Source organism: Pimephales promelas, chromosome 17 (assembly GCF_988280905.1).
Source record: "Pimephales promelas chromosome 17, fPimPro1.hap1.1, whole genome shotgun sequence".
Taxonomy (NCBI): Eukaryota; Metazoa; Chordata; class Actinopteri; order Cypriniformes; family Leuciscidae; genus Pimephales; species Pimephales promelas.
In genome coordinates, this window is record NC_142785.1 from 11,356,816 (window position 1) to 11,369,666 (window position 12,851).

The 12,851-nt window shown below is 41.6% G+C and overlaps 1 protein-coding gene across 1 annotated transcript; it reads left to right on the forward strand.

Moving 5' to 3' along the window:
* The first annotated feature begins 7,510 nt into the window (after positions 1–7,510).
* LOC148971467 (uncharacterized) lies at positions 7,511–10,527 on the forward strand. The gene is made up of 2 exons (XM_089121925.1): positions 7,511–8,103; positions 8,199–10,527. Exon 2 carries the CDS (start codon positions 8,762–8,764, stop codon positions 9,695–9,697), a length of 936 nt encoding a protein of 311 aa, XP_088978051.1. The 5' UTR covers positions 7,511–8,103; positions 8,199–8,761; the 3' UTR covers positions 9,698–10,527.
* The last annotated feature ends 2,324 nt before the right edge of the window (positions 10,528–12,851 follow it).

Genomic DNA, 12,851 nt, shown 5'->3' on the forward strand with positions numbered 1-12,851 from the left:
TGTGTTTTCTCATTACTGAATGATTCAGCATTTTGAACGAATGAATCCATGACTCGAATCCATTAACCTTATGGAGATTTAGGGTTATGTTTAAAGGTATCGTTCTTTACAACGGCAGCATGAAAATAGAGACTAGTAGGTTAAAATTATTAAATGTTAAAACAGCTTGCCATACTATATCTGTCGTTTTGACTAGTCACAATTACGTTACAGATATCTTAAATGATAATACAAACTATCCAAAATGTAATTACAACTAGTCAGAAAGACGTTGTTGAAATCTACAATGTTAATTCTGGATAGTCAAACTTAGCTTTTAAATGTTAAAAGGGCTTGCCATACAGAGACGTAAGCTCAGAGAGAGGCTCACCATATTCAAACCAAAATATCTGACTTTCTGTTGGTCCTAGCTAATGAGTATAAATGAGAAAGTTGTCTGGCTCGAGGAAAACAATATACATACCGATTTAAAGCAAACTATACATTTAGGGTTTAAATTTAAATTAGGGATTAGGGTTATCTGCATATTTTGTCATTTAAAAAAAATACAAAATTGTTATGCAAAAAGAGAAGGCCTTGCAGGAAAAATCTACGGTCAGCCACACACACAAACACACACTTCGACGCACGCGCCTCTCTCTCTCAAGCTGGAGTGTGTGTATGTGCGCACTAGAGAGAGAGGCGCGCACGTCGAAGTGTGTGTTGAAGTTCCCTCTGAACGCGTGCACTTCTGAAGCCGCTGCCTCGCAAGAAAGTGTGTGTGTTTGTGTGTGTGTGTGTGTGTGTGTGTGTGTGAGAGAGAGAGAGAGAGAGAGAGAGGAGGGGGAGGGAGGTGCGATTGAACTGAGTGTGTGTGTGTGTGTGTGAACAGTGGAAACATAATCCGTTTTTTGTTCATACAGGACAACAGACTGCAAACTGTTTACCTATATTTGTGTACACTCGCAATAAAACATCCTCTGTTACATACGTAATAAATATAGAAATATAATTTGACACAAGAGGGCAGTATAGCCCTATTTATGATTTTGAGTTTAAACTATCAACCGAAGAGATTCTGAAAGAATGGTAAAGATATCAAACAGTTCGAGAATCCCCTGGCAGTTTTTTATGTTGTGACATTTTTATTTGTATTCTCAAGAGAAGTACTTTAAGTTATTCCATTGCATGTTTTTTACAAACAACCCTCAATATACTCAAAAGTATTTATGAACCGATGAGATCTATGTGTACCGAGTTTCATATTATTACATGCAAGTGTGTTTGATTTATGGACCAAATTTTCAGACCAAGTTTATTGACCAAGTTAATCTGATTAATAAACTAATTATATAAAACTATTGTCAATGCACTACAATTAAACTAGTTATATGCCTTTACTTATAAAAAATTAAAAATTAAAACTTATTTAAAAAATACCAGGCTTGAGAAATGTATTTTCTTTATGCAGGTCATACACACAGCAGTGAAATGGTTAAGCCCCCTCCCCCTGCACACACACACACACACACACACACACACACACACACACACACACACACACACACACACACACACATACACACACACACACACACACACACACACACACACACACACACACACACACACACACACGTCTATATTACTAAAAGGGGACTATCACTCTACACTGGCCAAGAGGGGACTAGTGTTTCTGGTCATTTTGAAGAAACAAAAATGACGTACAAAATTCTCTTTTAAGGTCTTTTTTCATAATATAACTTTAAATATGCATTTTTTTATTTTTAAAAAAACATGCCAAGTGGGGACCTGAAACTCTGGCCGATGTCTACCTTACCAACAGGGGACTCATATAGCCTGCAATTGAACTGTGTGTCTGTGTGAACAGTGAAGTGAACTGGCAGTGAAATCTTGTCTTCATTTTGTAACTTATACATACTTATACACATATATGTGTGTGTGTGTGGGTGTGTCATTATATAATGCTCAAACATATACATGTCTATATTGCTACACAGCAGTGTCGCTGTACACTGGCGAAGAGGGGACATTCTGAATGATATCTATCCAACCAAGCGGGGACTTTGTGTGTGTGTGAACTGGCAGTGAAATCTTTCTTAATTCCGCTTACATTATATATCTATTATATACATTATATATATATATATATATATATATATATATATTCACATCGAAAAACGCTGTTTTAAATTGTAATAATATTTCACAATATTACTGTTTTTTTTTATCAAATAATTGCAGCCTTGGTGAGCAGAAGAGACTTCTTAAAAAACATAAACAATATTACCGATCTAAAACTAAACATTTCTATATTACTAACAGCAGTGTCGCTCCACACTGGCGAAGAGGGGACATTCTGAACGATATCTATCCAACCAAGCGGGGACTTTGTGTGTGTGTGAACTGGCAGTGAAATCTTTCTTAATTACGCTTACATTATATATCTATTATATACATTATATATATATATATATATATATATATATATATTCACATAGAAAAACGCTGTTTTAAATTGTAATAATATTTCACAATATTACTGTTTTTTTTATCAAATAATTTCAGCCTTGGTGAGCAGAAGAGACTTCTTTTAAAAACATAAACAATCTTACCGATCTAAAAATATATTTCTATATTACTAACAGCAGTGTCGCTGTACACTGGCAAAGAGGGGACATTCTGAACGATATCTATCCAACCAAGTGGGGACTTTGTGTGTGTGTGAACTGGCAGTGAAATCTTTCTTAATTACGCTTACATTATATATCTATTATATACATTATATATATATATATATATATATATATATATATTCACATAGAAAAACGCTGTTTTAAATTGTAATAATATTTCACAATATTACTGTTTTTTTTTATCAAATAATTTCAGCCTTGGTGAGCAGAAGAGACTTCTTTTAAAAACATAAACAATCTTACCGATCTAAAACTATATATTTCTATACTACTAACAGCAGTGTCGCTGTACACTGGCAAAGAGGGGACATTCTGAACGATATCTATCCAACCAAGTGGGGACTTTGTGTGTGTGTGAACTGGCAGTGAAATCTTTCTTAATTACGCTTACATTATATATCTATTATATACATTATATATATATATATATATATATATATATATATATTCACATAGAAAAACGCTGTTTTAAATTGTAATAATATTTCACAATATTACTGTTTTTTTTTATCAAATAATTTCAGCCTTGGTGAGCAGAAGAGACTTCTTTTAAAAACATAAACAATCTTACCGATCTAAAACTATATATTTCTATACTACTAACAGCAGTGTCGCTGTACACTGGCAAAGAGGGGACATTCTGAACGATATCTATCCAACCAAGTGGGGACTTTGTGTGTGTGTGAACTGGCAGTGAAATCTTTCTTAATTACGCTTACATTATATATCTATTATATACATTATATATATATATATATATATATATATATATTATATATATATATATATTCACATAGAAAAACGCTGTTTTAAATTGTAATAATATTTCACAATATTACTGTTTTTTTTTATCAAATAATTTCAGCCTTGGTGAGCAGAAGAGACTTCTTTTAAAAACATAAACAATCTTACCGATCTAAAACTATATATTTCTATACTACTAACAGCAGTGTCGCTGTACACTGGCAAAGAGGGGACATTCTGAACGATATCTATCCAACCAAGTGGGGACTTTGTGTGTGTGTGAACTGGCAGTGAAATCTTTCTTAATTACGCTTACATTATATATCTATTATATACATTATATATATATATATATATATATATATATATATATATATATATATATATATATATATATATATATATATTCACATAGAAAAACGCTGTTTTAAATTGTAATAATATTTCACAATATTACTGTTTTTTTTTTATCAAATAATTTCAGCCTTGGTGAGCAGAAGAGACTTCTTTTAAAAACATAAACAATCTTACCGATCTAAAACTATATATTTCTATACTACTAACAGCAGTGTCGCTGTACACTGGCAAAGAGGGGACATTCTGAACGATATCTATCCAACCAAGTGGGGACTTTGTGTGTGTGTGAACTGGCAGTGAAATCTTTCTTAATTACGCTTACATTATATATCTATTATATACATTATATATATATATATATATATTATATATATATATATATATATATTCACATAGAAAAACGCTGTTTTAAATTGTAATAATATTTCACAATATTACTGTTTTTTTTTATCAAATAATTTCAGCCTTGGTGAGCAGAAGAGACTTCTTTTAAAAACATAAACAATCTTACCGATCTAAAACTATATATTTCTATACTACTAACAGCAGTGTCGCTGTACACTGGCAAAGAGGGGACATTCTGAACGATATCTATCCAACCAAGTGGGGACTTTGTGTGTGTGTGAACTGGCAGTGAAATCTTTCTTAATTACGCTTACATTATATATCTATTATATACATTATATATATATATATATATATATATATATATATATATATATATATTCACATAGAAAAACGCTGTTTTAAATTGTAATAATATTTCACAATATTACTGTTTTTTTTTATCAAATAATTTCAGCCTTGGTGAGCAGAAGAGACTTCTTTTAAAAACATAAACAATCTTACCGATCTAAAACTATATATTTCTATACTACTAACAGCAGTGTTGCTGTACACTGGCAAAGAGGGGACATTCTGAACGATATCTATCCAACCAAGTGGGGACTTTGTGTGTGTGTGTGAACTGGCAGTGAAATCTTTCTTAATTACGCTTACATTATATATCAATTATATACATTATATATATATAAATATATATTATATATATATATATATATATTCACATAGAAAAACGCTGTTTTAAATTGTAATAATATTTCACAATATTACTGTTTTTTTTTTATCAAATAATTTCAGCCTTGGTGAGCAGAAGAGACTTCTTTTAAAAACATAAACAATCTTACCGATCTAAAACTATATATTTCTATACTACTAACAGCAGTGTCGCTCCACACTGGCAAAGAGGGGACATTCTGAACGATATCTATCCAACCAAGTGGGGACTTTGTGAGTGTGAACTGGCAGTGAAATATGTCTTCATTACAGTTAAATTATATATCTATTATATACATTATGTATATATATATATATATATATATATATATATACTATTTTTCTTATTTAACGCTCTCTCTTCATATATACTTTCTATGCTTTGTTATGCAGTCCCTAACAATTTACTTGCCATAGTTATGTGCCATTGCACACACATGTCTATATTACTAACATATACATGTATTAACACAGCAGTGTCGCTGCACACTAGCCAAGAGGGAACTTTCTGAATGATATCTATCCAACCAAGTGGGGACTTTGTGTGTGTGTGTGAACAGTGAATTGAAGTGGCAGTGAAATACACATCCGTAAAGGGGGTCGCACACCGAATGAGAAGCGCAGCGCTGCGCCACGTCTAGGACAACTCCAAGTATCGCACACCGGACTCACTTTCTCATCAGTGTATGGCCAGCAATATTGTTATGTTTAATGACATGAAATGAAGATGTTTGTTCTATGTTATAATTGTACTGTACAATTAAATACAATCGTTGCTGATTCTGCAGTCTGAAAACTACCTCAGAGCATCAGTTAACTGAATGAATTGAGAATCTCACATGAAAACCCAATTACATCAGCAATTGTCATTCAAGCAGCTGATTTATGTAAATGAATGCAAAACTAAATTTATTGCAGCATAGGGCAAAGTCAGTATACATTATCAACGATTTGAGACAACAAAATAATTTAAACTTTATATAAAACTAAATGGCACTCTGTGGCGGCAGCAGGATTACATTCAAAAGGTCACGGCGACGTAGCCGTAAGTACAGAGTCAGTGTTTACAAGTTGAACGCATAGGTTGAACGTGCAAACTAACTCAAACGCTGTTTACAAAAAAGTAATTAAAAGGTAAAACAGCGATGTCGGACGATTTTGATTCTGTACTTCCGGCTACGTCGCCCGTGACCTTTTGAACGTAATTACGTATTACGTGACGTTACAAACGCGCCTCACAGAATAGAGCTAGGCTAGCATTTGTCCTTAGAAAAGTTACATTTTTGGAATAAGTTTTGAAATAACCGATCGTTTCGCATGATAAGACCCTTATTCATCGTCTGCTGCATCTGAAACTGTTATTAACTGTCTTTTCGACCTTGGACCGTCTGGTTCCCATGTAAGTCCATTATATGGAGAAAAATCCTGGAATGTTTTCATCAAAAACCTTAATTTCTTTTCGACTGAGGAAAGAAAAACATGAACATCTTGGATGACATGGGGGTGAGTAAATTACCAGCAAAAGTTTTTTAAGAGCCACAAACCTGTATATAAAACTCTTTTTATTTTAGAGACACTAAATGCAGACAAAGAAAAGACAGGATTTTGATGCAATATGCAAAAAAAGTCAGAACAGTCACACAGCTTGATCAAACAGGATTATGTTATTTTATGTTTGAGATAGATATAGATAAATAAAAATAAAAATATTTAGACATTTTTTTTTACGTTGATCTTACCTAAATGTTTTTTTTTTGTTTGTTTTTTTGTTAAGAGTTTAAGTAACACATGGAAGCTTGATTTCAATCTTCGAATTAAACTGAAAAAAGTAGCAAATAAATAGAATAGAATAAAGAGTTTTTTTGGTATGTCAGAAATACTACAGAAACTGAATAAAGTAATCCAATGTAAAATAACACTGGATAGTCTTTTTAGTCCAGACTGAATTAAATACAAAGGCTATTAATTCTGATTGCTTAGAATTAATGCTATATTCTGTTGTTTTAATTCAACAGAATTAATGACAGACACATATGGCTGCGTTCACTTTAAGAACGGATCCCTGTCTCATTTGTACTGTCTGTCTGTCACACGCGTTTAATGCTTATTTAAGACATTAGACTGTCTTTACGAGGTTACTCACCAATACCAGAGTTTTGACATTATGTCGCGTGTTTTTAACTGTTAAAGCGATATAATCCAGGGATAAAACGTTTGTTTCAGGCGAGCTGTTTGAGGCGGATTGGCTTTACTGTATGTGCACGCAGTGAAAGACATCTCTGAGAGTGCGCGAGCACGGGATGGTTTAATATCGCTTGAATGTTTAAACTAAAACTTAAAAAGACGTGAAAATTATAAACGTTAGTTACCATCATAGGTTACGATGCAATGCTGGCCCGATTGTGCAAGTGAATATTTCGTCGTGTCCCGACTCCTAAACGCGAGTGTGTATCGACAGCTGCAGCGCTTAGTGCTTGCCTAGTGCAGTGAGACGAGAAGACGCCGCACCGCGTCCGCGAGCCCTTTATATGGAAAAAATCGATTCGAGGCCGTTGAGAATCGATTTTGAATCGGCCACATTTTAAAAACCGATTAATCGAAAAATCTATTTTTTTGCCCAGCCCTAATACACACATATATATATATATTGTCACGGGTGACAAAATCGCTCAGTAAACGGAACCTTCTTTATAGTCCTGAGTTTCCTAAGGGAACATATTGGGTGCAACACTCCACTACGGTTCCGGGTGTGATGGAAACATGCCCGTACTGATTAGCGCTAATGCATTGCAGGTGTGAGAGAGAGAGGAGCGGCACTCACACAGACTCCCTGTTTCATAAGCCACAATATAAAAGGAGCATTTAGAGAGTGTTTGCAGTGCGGTTGGTGGGTGTACAGTGTGCCAAGATTCCAAAGGGTTGACTCTGGGCAGTGCTGGATACAGGCTTCCTTGGAAAAATCGTTGGAGTGTGGAGATCGCCCATTCGAGTTTGCTGGGTCAGATTGATCGGTTGTGGGAAGACTGCTGGACCGAGCTGGGGCTGGATCTGTGCTGTGGAAGGAGAGAGGAAAGATAAGTGAATTGTTTTCATCTTATGAACATTTGAACCACTTGAAGAGGATACAGTGAATGTGGATCTGACTGTTGGAGGAGCTATGTGTTTCAGAGTGTGATGAGGAGGAATTAAAAGTGAAAACCCTGTAAACGAGCGCAACGGCCGGAGTGGGGCCTCTGTCCAACCCTATCGTGTGAGTGAATTGCAGTGCTTTTGCCTTATTGATACACATTGATTTATTGCTGTGGAATTGAAGGAACACAAGTGTGCTGTGTCTTTGTTGAGAAGTGGCCCCCATCCATGCTTACACGTTCGTGGAAGGTTATTATATCTGCCCCCGTCAGAAGCCCAGAGTGATACAGTGAACTGAAGAGAGAGTACTTTGTACTGTGAAGAATCCTTACCCGCCATACTTACTGTCCGAGTCTGGAAGTCTGCAGCACCGCTGGGGGAAAAGTAAGCTTTTAATCCACTGCTTTATTATCGTGCACCAACGAGAGTACTTTGTACCGTGAAGAATCCTTACCTGACATACTTTCTCTTGGGTCTGGAAGTCTGCAGCACCGCTGGGGAGAAGTAAGCTTCAACCCCCCTGCTCCATCATCATACATCGACGAGAGTCTCTTGAACTGTGAGAAACCTTTGGCTTAATAAAGATTGTTACTCCTTTGAAATTTATCTCTGTCTCCGGGTCCTCTGTTGTGTGCCTGTGGTGTCGGCTCCTCACGGTGGTGACTCAGTTAGAGGGGGGGTGGTTGGTCACCCGAGCGTTCCTCCCCTCGACCTGTGACATCAAAAGTGGCGTAGTCGGCAGGATACACACCGTGAGTTGTAGCGGCCACAGGTACGCGATGGCGGACGAAGAGGCACCTGCGGCACGTCCTCAAGTCATGCCGATCTTCATGGGAGCTCCCTGGGCGCAGCGCTATGGAGGACCGGGATCGGAGTTAAGCTTACAGGATTGGAAGGCGCAGACGGAGTATCTGGCTGGACTACAGCGACTGAGTGCAGCACAGAGAGTACAGTTTGTGTTGGGGTCGCTGGAAGGAGAAGCCAAAAGGGAAGTTCTGGCTGCATCGGAAGCCACACGTGCTACCGCAAAAACTATCTTCGATTTCTTGTTCGGATTATATGGAGACTCCACCCCAGTGGCCACTCTTCGTGCCCAGTTCTTTAACTATAAAAAGGGGCCTACGCAGACACTGCGGGCATACTCCTTGAAGTTGCGGGAGCAGTTTGGCTGGCTGAAGGGGCGGCCGGATCATGGACTGGGTGAAGGGGATGACTTGTTACGAGATCAATTCGTCTTGGGGCTGCGTGAAGGGCCAGTACGTCAGGGCATACGACTCCAGCTTCGACGAGACCCCACTATGACCTTTGAGGCTCTGCGACAAGAGGCCTTGGCGTTAGAACTGGACCAGGGAGAGGTAACTCGCACACCAGTCTGTGTGGCAGCAAGTAGTGCCAGTGGACCTGCGCCTGTCGAACCGAGCGATTGGAAGCAGAAACTGAGGGCCGAACTGTTGGAGGATGTCAAGGGACAGATGGCGGAATTATCCCGGAACCTGCTGGGTGAGCTTCGTCGAGGACGAGTTGAAGGCGGAGCAGTGGGGCGAGAGAGGTCGTATTCAGAGGAAGGGCGAGGTCCTCTGCACCGCCCCCTACGTCCTGTGGGCCCCCGGTTCCAGTGGGACGACCAAGGCAGGCCCATTTGTATAAATTGTGGAGATCCTGGACATATCAGTCGCCAGTGTGGGCTTCGTCGGGGTTCTCAAGGGGGTTTTTAGTTCCACCGGCCACTGTGGGTCAAGTGGCCGGGACCCCTTTGTGTGACCCTCTTTCTGTTCCTGTTGCACGAGATGACTGGGTGGGACATTGCCCTACCGTGGAGGTTCAAGCTAATGGAGTCACGATAGACTGTTTGGTTGACACAGGGTCTCAAGTTACGCTATTCTCGGAGAGCCTGGCCCAGGAGTTGTTCGCAGATCATCGGCTCCAAGCAACTGAAGCTTCCAGGCTGACCCTACGGGGGGCTAATGGTTTGGACATCCCCTACACAGGGTACATCGTGGTAGACTTTCTTGTCCAAGGGGTCCCCGTCCAACAAAAAGGGGTAGTTATTGTCCGAGATCATTGCTTGGGAAATCATCGAGCACTTTTAGGGATGAACGTTATACTGGATTGCTGGGAAGAATTGTTTCGGGGGCCGCCGGCTCGGATGTCTCCGTCACCGGCAAAACAGGAATGGGACCGAATTCTGGCCGATTGTAAAAGAGTGCACGCAGCTAATCGCATAGAAGAGAGGGAAGACATCGGTCGAGTTGCCTGTAGGTATGCTCTGTCCATCCCAGCTCAGAGTGAGACCGTTCTTTGGGTCCGAGTACCCGCAAGACCCCGTGGGTCAGGCACCTGTGTCCTGGTAGAGCCTCACGAAGATTGTCAGCCAGTTGAGGTGGCTCACGGACTGGCGGTTGTCCATCGGGGGCGAGTCTCAGTAAAAGTACGGAACACAAATCCTTACCCAGTGCTCCTTCGTCGACATCAACGTCTGGCCCGAGTTTCCTCGGTACGTCCTGCCCAGGTGCACGAGCACCAAGCTGTCTGCTTCAGACAGGTGAGCCCTGCGATGGTGGAAGTGGCCGTCCGCCCTGTTGAGGTAGAACTGGGTTCGGTTGGAGGAGGGATGCCGGCCCATCTGATGGGAGAGTCCCTGAAGGGTGAGAATCTGGAAGAGGAGCAAGTGGTACAGCTTCAGGAGCTTTTGAGGAAGTGGCAACATGTGTTTTCAAAACATGAAGAGGACTATGGCTGCACAGGGGTGGTGAAGCATCAAATACCCACTGGTGAGGCGACACCTAGTCGAGAGCGGTACCGTCCGGTGCCCCCCACTCTTTATACCGAGGTCCGCACCCTGTTGAAAGGTATGCTGGAGGGAGGAATCATCCGAGAAAGCAGTAGTCCTTGGGCTGCGCCCATCGTTCTGGTGCAGAAGAAGACGGGAGCCTGGAGGTTTTGCGTCGACTATCGCAAACTTAACAGTGTAACGAAGAAAGATGCATTCCCGTTGCCACGGATTGAAGACTCACTCACCAGTCTTACCCAAGCGGCATGGTACTCGACATTGGACCTGGCAAGTGGATACTGGCAGGTGCAGGTGGATGACCGGGATAGGGAGAAGACAGCTTTCACCACCCCGTTTGGGTTATTTGAATGGGACCGTATGCCGTTCGGTCTGTGCAACGCTCCTGCGACTTTCCAACGCCTGATGCAGCGCTGCCTAGGAGGACAATTAGTCGACTCAACGCTGGTCTACCTAGACGATGTGATCGTCTTCTCCCCTGATTTCCACACTCACCTGCATCATCTGGAAGGAGTTTTCAGGGCCATGGAGAAATATGGGCTGAAGCTTAGGCCGGAAAAATGCCAGTTACTGCGGAAAGAGGTGCAGTTCTTGGGACATCGTGTCAGTGCTGTAGGGATCTCCCCTGACCCAGAGAAGGTGGCGGCGGTCCAAGGATGGGAGCCACCCCGGACAGTAAGACAGGTGCGGTCGTTCCTGGGCTTTGTGGGATACTATCGTCGCTTTATAAAGGGATTCTCTGGGCTTGCTAAGCCACTGAACCAACTCTTGGCTGGCACTGGACGTGCCCGTGGTAAAGGCTCCCCCTCAGTACACTGGGATTCCACCTGTGAGACCGCTTTCCAGAACCTTAAACAGGAACTCCTAAAGGCCCCAATCTTAGCCTATGCAGATTTCACCCAGCCGTTTCTCCTGTACACTGACGCCAGCAATGCAGGACTGGGGGCTGTGCTGGCCCAAGAGCATCAAGGAGTGGAGAGAGTGATCGCGTACGCAAGTCGAAGTTTACATCCCGCCGAGCGAAACGCTGCAAACTATAGCTCCTTTAAAATCGAACTACTGGCGATGAAGTGGGCCATGACGGAGAAGTTTAAAGACTACTTGTGGGGAGCCAAGGTAACGGTGATTACAGACAATAATCCCTTAGTACACTTGAAATCCGCTAAATTGGGGGCAGTGGAGCAGCGCTGGGTGGCACAGCTAGCAAATTATGATTACCAGCTAAAATACCGTCCCGGCAGAGAGCACGTAAATGCAGATGCCCTGTCCAGACTCCCAGCCACCCAGAGGGACGATCAAGCACCCCTCGGTGCCCTTGGTACCGAAGATGAGCTGCTGGTGGCCGTGGTGGAAGCTCCCGGGGCCCCGGAGTCTGTTCCATCTAGTTGGGGGTGGGACCCCGGACGGTGGAGAGAGCTGCAGCAGAGAGATGCGGATTTGGGTCAGCTCCTGTTGTACCTCCGACAGGGAAACATGCCGAGGGCAGAGGAAAGACGGTCTCAGACGGTGGGGGTACGACAGCTTCTGAGACAGTGGAAGAGGCTGCAACTCCGAGAAGGAGTAATTTGTCGTTCAAGACGGGATCCCCGCACACAGGAGACTGTACACCAAGTTGTTGTACCAGAGGGCCAAGTTTCGGAGCTGTTGAATGCCTATCACACCCATACTGGTCATCAGGGCCAAGAGAGGACACTGTCCCTGCTGAGGAGGTATTTCCACTGGCCTAGGATGGAAAAGAAAGTTGAGGAATTTGTTCAGAGCTGCCCACGGTGTACCTTGTTCAAACGCAGGAAGGAGGTCCGAGCTCCATTGGTCCCCCTGCGACCGAAAGCACCTCTGCATATCGTAGGGATAGATTTCCTGACTCTGGGTCGACCAACAGACCGATTCCAGAATATTCTGGTCATGACGGACCTATTTACTAAATATGCCTGGGCCGTCCCCACCGTCGATCAAACGGCAGTTACCACAGCCAACGCCCTTTGGAGAGCAGTGATACAACCTTTTGGCTGCCCAGAAACCCTACACTCGGACCAAGGTTCAAATTTCGAGTCCCGGGTCATCCAAGAGCTGAGCTGCCT

What these genes read in the sequence shown, in the direction of transcription:
- LOC148971467 (XM_089121925.1), top strand. Translation starts at nt 8,762, where the DNA reads ATGGCGGACGAAGAGGCACCTGCGGCACGTCCTCAAGTCATGCCGATC.